This window comes from Chiloscyllium punctatum, chromosome 36, assembly GCF_047496795.1.
Source record: "Chiloscyllium punctatum isolate Juve2018m chromosome 36, sChiPun1.3, whole genome shotgun sequence".
NCBI lineage: Eukaryota > Metazoa > Chordata > Chondrichthyes > Orectolobiformes > Hemiscylliidae > Chiloscyllium > Chiloscyllium punctatum.
In genome coordinates this window covers 45,808,016-45,823,694 of record NC_092774.1, presented here as the reverse complement: position 1 = coordinate 45,823,694, position 15,679 = coordinate 45,808,016, and the positions used below count along the sequence as shown (strand labels likewise).

General features: G+C 46.1%; 1 protein-coding gene across 1 annotated transcript in view; it reads left to right on the top strand.

Moving 5' to 3' along the window:
• Positions 1 to 15,679, top strand: part of LOC140460077 (uncharacterized) — a 62,758-nt gene that overhangs the window by 3,190 nt on the left and 43,889 nt on the right. The window contains exons 2-5 of the mRNA XM_072554478.1: positions 2,185 to 2,291; positions 6,828 to 6,927; positions 8,396 to 10,058; positions 11,343 to 11,778. Coding sequence (XP_072410579.1) covers positions 8,697 to 10,058; positions 11,343 to 11,778 — 1,798 coding nt within the window. The 5' untranslated portion in view covers positions 2,185 to 2,291; positions 6,828 to 6,927; positions 8,396 to 8,696. The remainder of the gene's footprint in view (positions 1 to 2,184; positions 2,292 to 6,827; positions 6,928 to 8,395; positions 10,059 to 11,342; positions 11,779 to 15,679) is intronic.

Sequence of the window (15,679 nt, the reverse complement as noted above, 5' to 3'; positions counted from 1 at the left end):
CCATGGAGGTTTAACTGCCAGTCCTGACCCCCCTGTAACCAAGTCTCTGTGATGCCTACTACATCATAATCATTCACTATTATCTGTGCCATTAGTTCATCGGCTTTGTTATGAATGCTACGAGCATTCAGGTAAAGTGCCTTAATGCTAACTTCCTTATCATTAGAGATGTTGGAAGTCATATGTCCTAAGTTATCCTTGCTTTTTTCTGCATTCTCAGTCTGCCTCAATTTTAAATCCGCCTGGAAACATGCTATCCTGCTGCTTATCTTTCCATTTACCTCCATACTCCCTGTCACTTTCACTTTCCCTTCCCCCCAACTCAGAAGTTTAAAGTCCTGCTGACCACCCTATTTATCCTCTTCGCTAGAACATTGGTACCTGATCGGTTCAGGTGGAGACCGTCCCATCGGTACAGATCTCCCGAGTTCCAAAACTGATGCCAATGCCCCATGAAGTGGAATCCCTCTTTCCCACACCAATCCCTTAGCCACGTGTTTACTTACCTAATTTTCTTGTCCCTATGCCAATTGGCACGTGGCTCGGGCAGTAATCCGGAGATTATGACCCTTGAGGACCTGTGCTTCAATTTCCTGCCTAGTGCTTCGTAATGCCCAAACAGGTCCTCCACCCTAGTCTTGCCGATGTTGTTGGTACCAACGTGGACCACAACAACTGGATCCTCCCCCTCCCGCTCCAATATCCTTTCAAGCCGGTCAGAGATGTCTCGCACCCTGGCACCGGGCAGGCAACACACCATGCGAGACTCCCGATCCGGCTTGCAAAGGATACTATCTGTCCCCCTAATTATAGAATCCCCTATAACCACTACCTGTCTATTAGCTCCCCCCTCTTGAATGGCCTTCTGCACCATGGTGCCTTGGTCAGTTGGCTCATCCTGTCCAGAGCCCTTTTCCTCATCCAAACAGGGAGCAAGAATCTCGTACCTGTTGGACAAGGTCAAGGGCTGAGGCTCCTCCACTCCTGAACTCTGGGTCCCCCTACCTGCCTCACTTACAGTCACACTCTTTTGTGCCTGATCGCTAGCTGAATGCGAATTACTTAATCTCCCAGATGTGACTGCCTCCTGAAACAAAGCGTCCAGGTAACTCTCCCCCTCCCGGATGTGCCGCAGCGTTTGAAGCTCAGATTCCAGATCATCAACTCTGATCCGGAGTTCTTCCAGCAACCAACACTTGCTGCAGATGTGGTCACTGCCGTTCACAATGGGATCAGCCAGCTCCCACATCATACAGCAACAGCACATCACCTGCCCAGCCATCTCTGCTTAGTTAGTTAATTACTTACTTTGTACAAGTATGAGTTAGAATACCTTCTGATAACCCTCTGCTATAGTTTTTTTTACCCTAAGTGAGGACTTGATGTATACACACACAAAAAAAACGAAGTAAATTTTTAACTAGTCCCTGGTAAAGAAATAAAAATCCTTGCCTTAAAAGAAAAAGCAGAGTAGTTAAGAAGGTTAGAGGAGGAGGAGGAGGAGGGTGGGTGGGAGATACTACAGGTGTAGAATCTCTGGTTTAGCCGCCTTCCTGACTTTTATACTCACTTTTCCTTCCCGGCTGCCCCTCTGCTTGCCGTCACTTCCTCTGCTGCTCCCGCTCTTTCTGTGGAGAGAGAGGGAAAAAAAAACACATCTCATGGGACATTAAAGCAAAGAAAGAGCTGCAGATGCTGGAAACCTGAAACAAAAACAGAAATTGCTGGAGGAACTCAGCAGGTACGACAGCAACTGGGGGGAGAAAGCAGAGTTGTCACTTTGAGTGCAGTGACCCTTCTTCAGAGCTCAAGAGGCTGCCGGCTGAATTCCTCCAGCAATTTCTACCCCGGGTGTCCAAAGATCTGTGGCTCACCTTCATGCACGTGAAAACCCAGGAAAGAAATCTATAACCCTGGGAAGATGTCATTCTTGAAGAAAGGGACTGCTAATCTGAGAAGGGGCAATATGTAACAAGGAGTATGTGAGGTCATCCTTGACCAGAAAGAGGGAATATTGTGATTTTTATCCTGGATTGAAAGGAATAGATTTTGGAAACTGCTTTTAATAGCATGTGAGTTTAGGAGGATCTCCCACACAATGAACTGAAACAGAGGGAAATGTTTAGCTTCTATGAATATTTATCCAGGACTATCCATGATTACTTCTGTAAATTTCTTTTGTAGGATGATCTGAGGAGCTTTGCAAATGAGAAACTCAAACCAAACATCGCATCAAAATTGAACAGAATCACTCTGATCATATGGACTAAGATGTTAGCAGCTTTTGTAGTGTAAGTATTTAGTTCCAGGTAATTACCATTCACTGCAAGAAATTTCTTCTTTGAATTTCCGCACTCCCACCAAGTCGATTTTGTCCAAAGTCTTAAATCTGTGCCATAATCCATTCTCGATCAGTTGATAAAGACAAATTTTATCCACCTTGTCTAGCTTTAGCATGAGCACTTTTAGCAAATCTCCCCTCAATATCTTCTCCTGAAAGGAGAACAGTCTTAGCTCCTCCAATCCTGACTCCCCAAGCCCTGCCCTGCATCTACAATCTTCTTTATTCGGACAGTAGTAGGGGCGTGGAACACACTGCCTACAACAATAGTAGACTCGCTGACTTTAAGCACATTTAAATGTTCAATGATTAAAAAAATGGAGGAAATTTGGATAATGTAGGTTAGATGGGCTTCGAATTGATTTCATAGGTAGGTGCAACATTGAGGACTGAAGAGCCTATACTGCGCTGTAATGTTCTACGTAATACAAGGCACATATTAGATTTAGGTTTTGTTGCCATGTGTACTCAAGTACAGAGTATAGTGAAAAGTGCACGATGTTGCCACACATCCAGTACTCTCTTAGGTACAATTGTAGAACTAGAAAAATAAAGAAATAAGTTTTAAAAAGTTCAGCACTACAGTCCTCTTTGGTATAAAAGTGTAAAAATAAAGTTTAAAAAGTCAAACATGACAACAGTCCTTTCATAAGCCTTGGCCCTGCAGACACTCCAAGTTGGATTGTCCCAAAGAGGACTCGCACTCCCCTGCACTGCACGTGCTTTCCCACACTGAGCTAAGACATGCCTATGCTCACCAGCTGCCCTCCATCAGGAGATGCTAGGCCTCGCCACCGTCCTTTGCGACCGATTGCGGTCGTGCTGCCATCTGGGCCCGTGCTGGGATCAGAAGCTCTGATGAAGTACTCTCCACTTCGCTGAGTTAATGCAGCTCCCAATAACACTTGAGACTTGATACCAATCAGGGTCAACCAGCCCATTTGATAGGTACCACATTCACCACCTTCAACATCCATTCCCTTCACCACCAATACTCGGTGGCAGCAAGATGTAGCCCCCCCCCCGACAAGGTGCATTGCAGTAACTCACACAGGCTGCTAACCCATGACCTCTGCCACAGAATAACAAGGGTAGAATGAGTGCACCACCAAGTTTCTCCAAGCCATGAATCATCCTGAATTGCAGCTGTATCAATGTTGTTCCTTCACTGTTGCTGGGTGTAAAATCCTGGAGCTCATTTCCTAACAGCACAATGGATGCGACAGTTCAAGAAGGCTGCTCTCCACCACTTTTAAGAGAAGTTATGGATAAGGATTAAATGCGAATCACGCCAGTGATACCCACATTCCACAAATGCATAATAAACAAACCCTAATCTAGAAGCTAAAATTCCTCATCCCTTGAACCGTTCTTGTGAATCACCTCTGCACACTTTCCGTGCCATATTCTTCATAATGAATGGTTATCACTGGTTTGCACAAACCCACATACTCTGCGTTTTTGTGTGATTTTATTGCACTCCCTGGGTATGGCCTCAACTGAGAGACTTTTCTGTGATCCCAGCATGGGATGAAAGGTTTGTGATGTGGAGAAATATCATTTGTAGAGTTTGGATTTTGAACGAGTGGCATATAGGTGTTGGGGTCAAAAAGTGTGGTGCTGGAAAAGCACTAGGCGAAAATGGGGACTGCAGATGCTGGAGATCAGAGTCAAGATTAGAGTGGTGCTGGAAAAGCACAACGGGTCAGATAGCGTCTGACGCGCAGGAGAGTCGACATTTCAGGCATAAGCCCTTCGACAACTCCCGATGAAGGTCTTATGCCCGAAACGTCGTCTCTGCTGCTCCTCCGATACTCCCGGACCTGCGGTGCTTTTCCAGCGCCACACCTTTTGACTCCGATCTCCAACATCTGCAGTCCTCACTTTCACCTAGCATATGGGTGTTGGTTACTTTTGTGAAAGGTTTCAGAAAGCCAAGCCTGATAGACACCAGTAATCGTAAACTTTCTAGAGTGTAAATGAATCTGTGCTGAGACAATGGATTTACAGCAGAGAATGTAAACATTGCAGCCATTAGCTTGCTTTTGGCTTAAAATAATCTAGGATTGACTTTAGCTCACAAAACCCAGAGAGTGAAAGTTCCTCGTGCATTTCTTTTTGTGGAGACCTGACTGCGTTCAGAAGTAAATATAATTTCTGTCCCGGAAAGGATTATTGGACAGGGAAAGCAGTCATATTGGTATAAAAGTTTGGATTGTGAAACTTGTAGTTCAGTAGTGTTTGATTAGAGATTTGTGGAGTATTCAGGTTAAGTCATGGAGATGTACAGCATGGAAACAGACCCTTTGGTCCAAATTGTCCATGCTGACCAGATATCCTAACCTAATCTAGTCTCACTTGCCAGCACTTGGCTATATCCCTCTAAACCCTTTCTATTCATATACCCATACAGATGCCTTTTAAATGTTGCAATTGTACCAGCTTCCTCCACCACCTCTGGCAGCTCATTCCATACATGCACCACCCTCTGCGTGAAAACATTGCCCATGAGGTCTCTTTTTATATCTTGCCCCTCTCACCTTAAACCTATGTCCTCTAGTTCTGGACTCCCCGACTCCAGGGAAAAGACCTTGTTTCCAGCATCTGTAGTACTCGCTTTCGCCTACCTTGTCTATTGACCTTATCCAATCCCCTCATGATTTTATACACCTCTATAAGGTCACCCCTCAGCCTCTGATGCTCCAGGGAAAACAGCCCCAGCCTGTTCAGCCTCTTCCTATAGCTCAAATCCTCCAACCCTGCCAACATCCTTGTAAATCCTTTCAAGTTTCACAACATCTTTCCGATAGGAAGGAGACCAGAATTGCACGCAATATTCCAAAAGTAGCCGAATCAATGTCCTGTCCAGCCGCAACATGGCCTTCCAACTCCTGTACTCAATACTCTGACCAATAAAGGAAAGCATACCAAATGCCACCTTTGCTATCCTATCTACCTGCGACTCTACTTTCAAGGAGCTATGAACCTGTACTCCAAGGTCTCTTTGTTCAGCAACACTCCCCAGGACCTTACCATTAAGTGTATAAGTCCTGCTAAGATTTGCTTTCCCAAAATGCAGCACCTCGCATTTATCTGAATTAAACTCCATCTGCCACTTCCCAGCCCATTGGCCCATTTGGTCAAGATCCTGTTGTAATCAGAGGTAACCTCCTTCGCTGTTCACTACACCTCCAATTTTAGTGTCATCTACAAACTTACTAACTTCATCTCCTATGATCACATCCAAATCATTTATGTAAATGACGAAAAGCAGTGGACCCAGCACCGATCCTTGTTGCTCTTCACTGGTCACAGGCCTCCAGTCTGAAAAGCAACCCTCCTCCTCCACCACCCTCTGTCTTCTACCTTTTGAGCCAGTTCTGTATCCAAATGGGGAGCTCTCCCTGTATTCCACATGATCTAACCTTGGTAACCAGTCTCCCATGGGGAGCCTTGTCGAATGCCTTACTGAAGTCCATATAGACCGCGTCCACTGCTCTGCCCTCATCAGTGGCACCACGATAGCCGACCTCTAGTCTTCCGGCCCCTCACCTGTGACTACCCATGATACAAATATCTCAGCAAGAGGCCCAGCAATCACTTCCCTCGCTTCCCACGGAATTCTCAGGTACACCTGATCATGTCCTGAGAAAGTCAAAGCTTTCAGTTTTGCCAGTATTCATTTAGGAAGTCAGCACGGTTCACAGGAAAGAACTGGGAAGAAGCTGTTCATCGAGATTAAAGATTTGATATGGAAGGGGCTTTTCTAAGGGTATGAAGCTCTGTGAAGTGAGGGTGTTGGGGAGCAAATGAGACTTTATTTTGTTTTGTCATTTAACATCTTTAAAATTGCATTCTATGTTTAGTTTTTTAAAATTTTCTCCGTGTGTCACAATACCCCAAAAAAAACCTGCAGGTTTCTGTGAATGACTAGCTTAAATAAATGTGATCTATCAAGCCAGGTCACATTCTGGGAACTGGCCTGTCCAGTAGGAACATCAACTGGGATCATAATAAGTGGTTCTGCTATCTTTTTGGCTGCAGCAGGAGATTTGAAAACTTTAGAGGGGAATAGTTTTGACCATTCATCAATAATTTTGAGCTTTTCTGTTCTGTGTTACTTTTGAGAGGTTCGATGTCTCTGGGGCTCATTTAGTATGGATTTAAATCCATATCCATCCATTGTTGTGTTTCACCTCTACTTGCCCTGATCAACTATCAGACTAATTTCCTCTGTCAATAATAGCGATTTTACTCAGGTTTGGTATGTTGGTGTTATGTTCACCGGCTGTGACTAAATGAGATTCTCCCACCCAACCTCTGACTTGTATGCTGTAAACCTACCAGCTTTATCTTCTCATGGGATGTTTCACAGAAATAAATTACTTTTCCTGAACTGCTGGGCTTATATTGAACATTAAACTCTGTGCCATTTTTAATTAATTCTGAACATCCTGAAACATTGACTCTATTGCGATTTCCACAGGTTTCACGAAATATTGCCGGTCCCCAGTGCAGAAGATGATGTTTGAGCTTCCTGAACTGCTGCAGTCTGTCTCGCGAAGGTGTTCCCACAATGCTGTTAGGTAAGGAGTAACAGGTCATGCCCCAGTGACGCACATACAAAACAAGGACAGCAACTTGAATTTATATAGCACCTTATAACGTGAAATATCCCAAGGCGGTTCACAGGAAGTTTAGAAAGCAATGTGGGACCGTCTGAAGAACTTGGGGTCAGGTGACCAAAATCTGGGACAGAGAGAGAAGTTTTAAGGATTAAATTAGGAAACTGAGGTAGATGTTTAGGGATGATTCTCGAGGGTGTGGCCCGAAGAGCAGTGGTGGAGCCATTAAAATTGGGAATGTTCAGGAAGACAGAACAAGTGGAATTGAGACACCTCAAAGGCTGGAGGAGGTTACAAAGATGGGGAGGGTTGTGAGGGGGATGGGAATTACAGAGGTAGTCAGGAATTTTGAAACCTGGGATTAGAATTTCAAAATGTTGATGGTACTTGAGCCCAGAACCTTGAAGGCCAGTTTGAACAGGGGAGGTGGGTGAACACACTGGCTTCAAGATTACAGGGAGGTTGCATGTGGGAGGTGTTAGGATAGTTAAATCCAGAGGTAACCAGTGAGAGTACCAGCACCAGATGAGCTGAGACTAGAGTGAAATCCAGTGGAACATCGGTGAGGCCTTTTCTGGGGCCCTGCCCAGTTCTGGTCACCCTGTTATAGGAAGGATGAGAGGGTTCAGAAGAGATTTTCCAGGATGTTGCCTGGTATGGAAGGTTTCGGCTAGAAAGAAAAGCTGGATAGGCTGGGACATTTTTCACTGCAGCATAGGTGGATGAAAGGTGACCTTTTATAGAGGTTTATAAAATCATGAGGCATGTAGATAGGGTTAATGATGGGTGTCTTTTCCCTCGGATGGAGGATTTCAAGACTAAGGGGCAAGAACTTCCTGAGGAAGTGTTGGATTTGGGCACAGTTACAATGTTTAACAGACACCTGGATACGTACGTGAATACAAAAAGTTTAGAGGGATACGGGCCAAGAGCAGGCAGGTGGGACAACTTTAGTTTGGGGTTATGTTCGGCTGGTTGGACCGAAGGGTCTGTTTCCGTGCTTTATGATTTCCTGACTCTGTTACTGAGGTGGAGAAAGGTGGTTTTGGTAATGGTAGGGTATGAAATGTGGATCTCACCCTGGTGTGAACTATTTCTCCAAGGTTGTGAACAATCTGCTTCAGCCTCGTGTGGTTACGAGGGAGAGGATTGCAATTAGTGGTAAGGGGGTGGAGTTTGTAGCAGGGATTGAAGACAATAGATTCGGTTTTTCCAATATTTAAGGGCAAGAAATGTTTGCTGTTCAAGTACTGGATGCTATATGTCAGGACAGTGTGACTTTGGAGGGAACTTGGAGATAGTGAAAACTACTATCTCCAAGAGGTCCTTCCAAGAGGTTGCAGGAGTATGTGAAAACTATTATCTCCAAGTTCCCTTTGGTTGCACGCATAAAATCACTTTCTTCCACTCTCTCTGTCTCATTTACCAGCTTCCCAATCATGGAGGCCGCAGCCTTTTGAAGGTGAACAGTTGGGTTTTTAACGACAATACAGCAGCTTTCACCGTCACATCTCCCTAGTGCCAGCCCCACAAGTGACCGGATTTGTTCAGTTCAATTCCACAAGTTTGCAATTCCTTGTGTTACCCTGCACTCCCTGTTGTCTGTTTTGAACCGATTTTTCACAGGGCTATATGAGGTGTGATCGAAAAACCCGAACCAGACGACGTCCCATCGTGATCTGGTGAGGTCACTCGCTTTATTGTAGCCTGGGCATCATCGGAGTTTGAACATGGAAGGTGAAGGCACTGTGCGCAGTGGGGAGGAATTGTACACATGTTTTGTGTGTGGGCGAAGCTTCAGTCGATCATCGGACCTGTTAGAACATAAATGCAGCGGGGAGAAACTGTGGAAATGTGGGGTCTATGAGGGTGAATCCAGATCCTTGTCTAAACTGGAAACACACTGGCGCAGTCAGACCACAGAAGGACTCTTCACCTTCTCTGACAGTGGGAAGGCATTCACTTCCTCTTCCGCCCTCCTGGCACAGCAATGGGGTCATGCTGAGGAGAGACCTTTCAAATGCTTAGACTGCACCAAATGCTTCCCAAGTTCTTGGGACCTGATTTTTCATCAATGCGTTCACACGGACGACAGACCGTTCAGGTGCGCTCAGTGTGGGACTGGCTTCCGAACATCGTCTGACCTCCTCGCGCACCAGCCAGTTCACACGGGCGAGAGGCCGTTCGTCTGCTCAGAGTGTGGGAAGGGATTCACGCAGAGCTCTACCCTTGTGAAACATCGGCGCGTTCACACTGGCGAGAAACCATTCACCTGCTCTCAGTGTGGGGAGGGATTCGCTCAGTCATCTCACCTCGTGAGACACCAACGCATTCACACTGGGGAGAGACCGTTCACCTGCTCAGAGTGCGGGAAGGGATTCACTCAATCGTCCACCCTGCTGGCACACCAGAGGCTTCACACCGGGGAGAGACCATTCATCTGCTCCGAGTGTGGGAAGGGATTTACTCAGTCGTCCAAGCTGTTGATACACCAGAGGCTTCACACTGATGAGAGACCATTTCAGTGCCCAGACTGTGCAAAGCGGTTTAAAAGTTCTGGGGAACTGATGTCCCATCAGCGTGTTCACACTGACGAGAGACCGTTCAGGTGCTCTCACTGTGCAATTGGGTTCAAACGATCATCTGACCTCACAGTACACCAGCGGGTTCACACTGGGGAGAGGCCGTTCACCTGCTCCCAGTGTGGGAAGGGATTCACTTCCTCATCCACTTTGCTGATACACCAGCGAATTCACACTGGGGAGAGGCCCTTTATCTGCTCTGAGTGTGGGAAGGGATTCACTGAGTTAGCCAGCCTGCTGAAACATCGGAGTACTCACAGCGAGGAGAGGCCATTCACCTGCTCAGAGTGTGGGAAGGGATTCAGTCGGTCGTCAACGCTGGTGACTCACTGGCGAGTTCACACGGGGGAAAGGCCTTTCATCTGCTTCAGCTGTGGGAAGACGTTCACTCAGTTATGCAGTCTGTTGAGACACCAGCGGGTTCACACGGGGGAGAGGCCATTCACCTGCTCCGATTGTGGGAAGGGATTCACTCGATCATCTACCCTGATGAAACATCAGAAAATTCATAACTAACTTCAGTCATTGGATTTTGCTGTCATTCGCATCCAGGCCTGTGTTGTGTTCACTTGTGTACGTTTCTGCTGGTGTTAATAAGCCCTGTAAATGTATTTGAGTTTAATATTGTGGATAAAGGTCGAATAAAGTAACTTTGATTTTAAGTTCATAGTATGTTAAGTCGTCTTTAATATCAGTGGCTGAAGTTGATCCCTTTTCAAGTGCTCACCCTCCTACCTGCCTCATCCATCTTCATTTCTAATAAATGCAAGGAGCCATGGAACAACATTGTCACTAAGATCATGGCCATCTGATCATCTGGTTTTTGCTACTTCCCTCCCTTTCCATAAGGTCACCAGGCCAAACCATGTCGTAAGCCTCCTCCTTGTCAGAGACTTTGCCCCCATATCCCCTCCTACCTGCTCCTAAAACTGACAGGCAAAGTCCATTCTCACTCAAATGTGTGGCTACCTCAGATAATCACTGCTACCTGTCCTGAATTAATCAATTTCAGTAGCAGGAGTTTGCTTCAGACCGTAGAGTTTCCTCTATTTAAAGCCACAAACAGACATGACGCAGATCAGGTTCTCAATGAGAAGCAGAAACAGAAATTGCTGGGGCATGGAGAAAACCCCCAATGGGGCTGGCAGCATCTGTGGAGAGAAACCTGTAACATTAACTCTGCTTTGGCTGCATAGATGCTGATGTTTTCCAGCAATTGCTGTTCTCGTTTCTGATTTCCAACATCTGCAGTTCCTTGGGTTTTTTTTCATAATTTGGAGGTGCTGATGTTAGACTGGGGTGTACAAAGTTAAAAATCGCACAACACCAGGTTATAGTCCCAACAGGTTTGTTTGGAAGTACTAGCTTTCAGAGTGCTGCTTCTTCGTCAGGTGGTTGTGGAGTATAAGATCATAAGACACAGCATTTATAGCAAAAGCTGACAGTGTGATGCAACTGAAATGATGTATTGAAAAAGTCCTGGATTATTTGTTAGAATGACCATGTTGGTTTCAGTTTCTTCATATGTAAATCCCAGAACATTTTTATAAAAGTACATTCTCAGGTGAACTTTACCAGTAGGTGCCGTGTCATCTCAGATAATGCATTGAAGATGTGAGGTGCCCTGTGTGAGTTTTTTTCCCCAGGTTTTCAATGAGGCAGACGCTCAGACAATGGAAGATTTCTAGGCTCAACTCTCCTATGTTGGAGGACCTCGTGTGGTCCTCCAGGCCCGCCCCCTTCACTTTGATTGGTCGGAAGACCAGGTCTTCCAGCACTGCCTTGCCTCCTTAGTGGTCAGAAGCTGCTGTCAATCAACGGCCGCCATCTTTTGGCAGGCCGCCGACGGTCGGCCTTTTGTTTGTTGGATTCGCAAAGGGTGAGCCCCAGGCGATTTGGAAGGAGAAAGGCACCCGTAGGGGTTGCGCGGCTCCGCAGCACCTTATTCAGGCACACGACCCGAGGTTGAAACTCCCGTTTTCAGCAAACGGGAGTCCGACCCCAGGATCCATCGCGCCAGCAGAGTCTTCGGGTGATGGCCGCCATTTGTATTGGGGGCACTCGGCATGGAAAGGCGCATGCGTGTCTGCCATCTTTGTAGGGGGCAATGTTTGGCATGACTGTGAGGAGCTGGCTTCCTATTGTTCAGCATGGAGACAACCTATCCATCAAGTTGCATTAGCCTTTCACACCCAATGTCTTGTTGATGAGGCACAGCAACGACGCAAAGGCAAAAAAAAGGAAGCAAATCTCTTTGTCCAGAACCCATGAGCCCCAGTGCAGAAACCCATGACCCTGAGGAGGCACTGTTCTGATATCGAGAGGATTGCTGACCCCAACAAAGGGCAGTGTGCAGCAGGGAGCATGCACGGTCATCCTGAGTTGGGAGTAGGGGATGTTGTGAGCAGGAGAAAGCATTTGTCAGGTATAGACAGGATAGATCGAGTGAATCCTTAGAAGAGTATAAAGGAAGTAGGAGTATACTTAAGAGGGAAATCAGGAGGGCAAAACGGGGACATGGGATAGCTTTGGCAAATAGAATTAAGGAGAATCCAAAGGGTTTTTACAAATATATTAAGGACAAAAGGGTAACTAGGGAGAGAATAGGGCCCCTCAAAGATCAGCAAGGCGGCCTTTGTGTGGAGCCACAGAAAATAGGGAAGATACTAAGTGAGTATTTTGCATCAGTATTTACTGTGGAAAAGGATATGGAAGATATAGACTGTAGGGAAATAGATGGTGACATCTTGCAAAATGTTCAGATTACAGAGGAGAAAGTGCTGGATGTTTTGAAACATTTAAAGGTGGATAAATCCCCAGGACCTGATCAGGTGTACCCAAGAACTCTGTGGGAAGCCGGAGAAATGATTGCTGGGACTCTTGCTGAGATATTTGTATCATCGATAAGTCACAGGTGAGGTGCCGGAAGACTGGAGGTTGATAAACGTGGTGCCACTGTTTAAGAAGGGCGGTAAAGACAAGCCAGAGAACTATAGACCGGTGAGCCTGACCTCAGTGGTGGACAAGTTCTTGGAGGGAATCCTGTGGGACAGGATGTACATGTATTTGGAAAAGCAAGGACTGATTCGGGATAGTCAACATGGCTTTGTGCGTGGGAAATCATGACTCACAAACTTGATTGAGTTTTTAGAAGAAGTAACAGAGAAGATTGATGAGGGCAGAGCAGTAGATGTGACCTATAAGGACTTCAGTAAGGCATTCAAAATGGTTCCCCATGGGAGACTGATTAGCAAGGTTAGATCTCATGGAATACAGGGAGAACTAGCCATTTGGATACAGAACTGGCTCAAAGATGGTGGTGGAGCATTGTTTTTCAGACTGGAGGCCTGTGACCAACAAAGTGCCACAAGGATCGGTGCTGGGCCCTCTACTTTTTGTAATTTACATATATGGTTTGGATGCGAGGATAAGAGGTACTGTTAGTAAGTTTGCAGATGACACCAAAATTGGAGGTGTAGTGAACAGCGAAGAGAGTTACCTCAGATTACGACAAGATCTGGACCAGATGGACCAATGGGCTGAGAACTGGCAGATGGAATTTAATTCAGATAAATGCGAGGTGCTGCATTTTGGGAAAGCAAATCTTAGCAGGACTTATACACTTAATGGTAAGGTTCTAGGGAGTGTTGCTGAACAAAGAGACCTTGGAGTGCAGATTCATAGCTCCTTGAAAGTAGAGTCGCAGGTAGATAAGATAGTGAGAAGACGTTTGGTATGCTTTCCTTTATTGGTCAGAGTATTGAGTACCGAAGTTGGGAGGTCATGTTGCGGCTGTACAGGTCATTGCATAAGCCACTGTTGGAGTATTGCGTGCAATTCTGTTCTTCCTATTGGAAAGATGTTGTGAAAATTGAAAGGGTTCAGAAAAGATTGACAAGGATGTTGCCAGGGTTGGAGGATCTGAGCTACAGGCAGAGGCTGAACAGGCTGGGGCTGTTTTCCCTGGAGCGTCGGAGGCTGAGGGGTGACCTTATAGAGGTTTACAAAATTATGAGGGGCATGGATAGGATAAATAGACAAAGTATTTTCCCTGGGGTCGGGGAGTCCAGAACTAGAGGGCATAGGTTTAGGGTGAGAGGGGAAAGATATAAAAGAGACCTAAGGGGCAACCTTTTCATGCAGAAGGTGGTACGTGTATGGAATGAGCTGCCAGAGGAAGTGGTGGAGGTTGGTGTAAGTGCAACATTTAAGAAGCATTTGGATGAGGTATATGAATAGGAAGGATTTGGAGGGATATGGGCCGGGTGCTGGCAGATGGGACTAGATTGGGTTGGGATATCTGATTGGCATGGAAGGGTTGGACCGAAGGGTCTGTTTCCATGCTGTACATCTCTATGACTCTATGAATGACAGTGATGGAATTTGAAAACTACTTGACAGGGATTCGAAGTTTCCAAATCTCCCTTCTTTCCACCTCATCCCAGATCCAACCCTCCAATTCAGCACCGCCCTCTTCACCTGTCCCACCTGTCCATCTTGCTTACCACCTCTCCATTCAACCTTCCTCACTGACCTATCACAATTAACCCCTGCCTGCAACCACCTATTGTCTTCCCCTTTGCCCCACCCCCCCCCATTTACCTCTCCTACCCCTTTGCCCCTCCACATTCCTGATGAAGGGCTTATGTCCGAAACGTCGACTCACCTGCTCCTCGGATGCTGCCTGACCTGCTGTGCTTTTCCAGCACCACCCGTTTCGACCCTGACGCTCCAGCATCTGCAGTCTTCACATTCTCCCAGGGCTTAGAAGGGGAGAGTTTACTTAGCGCAAAGTCAAACCAAGAGAAACGTTTGCCTCTGCTAAATTTCTATCCTGGAATAAGTCAGAAGTCGCAAAACACCAGGTTATAATCCAACGTGTTTAGTTGAAATCACAAACTTTCGGAGTGCTGCTCCTTCGTCAGGTGAAATTGGCCCACTGGGAATTCACTTGAAGGAGCAGCATTCCAAAATCTTGTGATTTTACACACACATATAAGTTTGTGGGGTGAATTTGTACTTGCGGAATTCCATTTCATTTTGCTCAAAAACTGCATGAATCCATGTCAGATTCTGTAAATCCCTTTTTTTAGATGAGAATCAGTCTGAACATTGTGGCACAGACAGCCTCACACAGGGGCACCTCCCACCTTCAGTGCATTATCTGGACCAACATGACACCCATTCTTAAAGTTCACTTGCGAATGTGACTTTAAAAAAGTTCTGGGATTTACGTATGAAAGAACGGAAACCAACATGTTCATTCTAAAAGATGAGAGATGGAACAGACGATCCAGGTCTTTTTCAATACATCATTTCAGTTTGCTATAAATTCTGTGTCTCACAGTGTTATTCTCCACATCCACCTGATGAAGCAGCAGCGCTCCGAAAGCTAGTGCTGCCAGATAAACCTGTTGGACTCTAACCTGGCGTTGTGTGATTTTTAACCTTATACAGTCCAACACTGGCATCTCCAAATCATAATGATAACCTTGAAATGGTAAAGGCTGCAGATGCTGGAAGTCGGAGTCAATGAAGTGTGGAGTTGGAAGATGTCCCCCAGTCTTGATGAAGGAGCCTGACCCGAAACGTTGACTTTCCTGCTCCTCTGGACTGTATCCTGGGCGTCGTGTGACTTCTGACTTTGTCCACCCCAGTCCAACACTGGCACCTCCACGTTATGTCTATCCTCGAATGACAGGGACGGATTTTTTTTTTTTTTGTAAATTTCTTTTACAGGATATCTTATAGGGTGTTAAAAAAGGAAATTGAGACCAAACATCATGTGAGGGTCCGATGGAGTCTCCCAGTTTATCATCATCTGAATATCTTCAGATTTTGAGGACGGAAAGGGAAAACACCATTCGCGGTGGAGAGGAACTGTGCATGTGCTCTATGAGGGAACAAGATTTCTGCCGGTCATCTAGCCTGTTGAAACATAACTACAGCAACAGAGGCATGAAAACTATGGAAATGTGACTGCGGGAAGGGATACAGAGCTCCATCGGCTCACCGGCGCAGTCACACTGGGGAGAGGCCGTTCACCTTCTCCGAGTGTGGGAAGGGATTCACTCAGTCGTCCAGTCTGCTGCTGCACTGGCGCATTCACTCGGGAGAGAAGCAGTTCACCA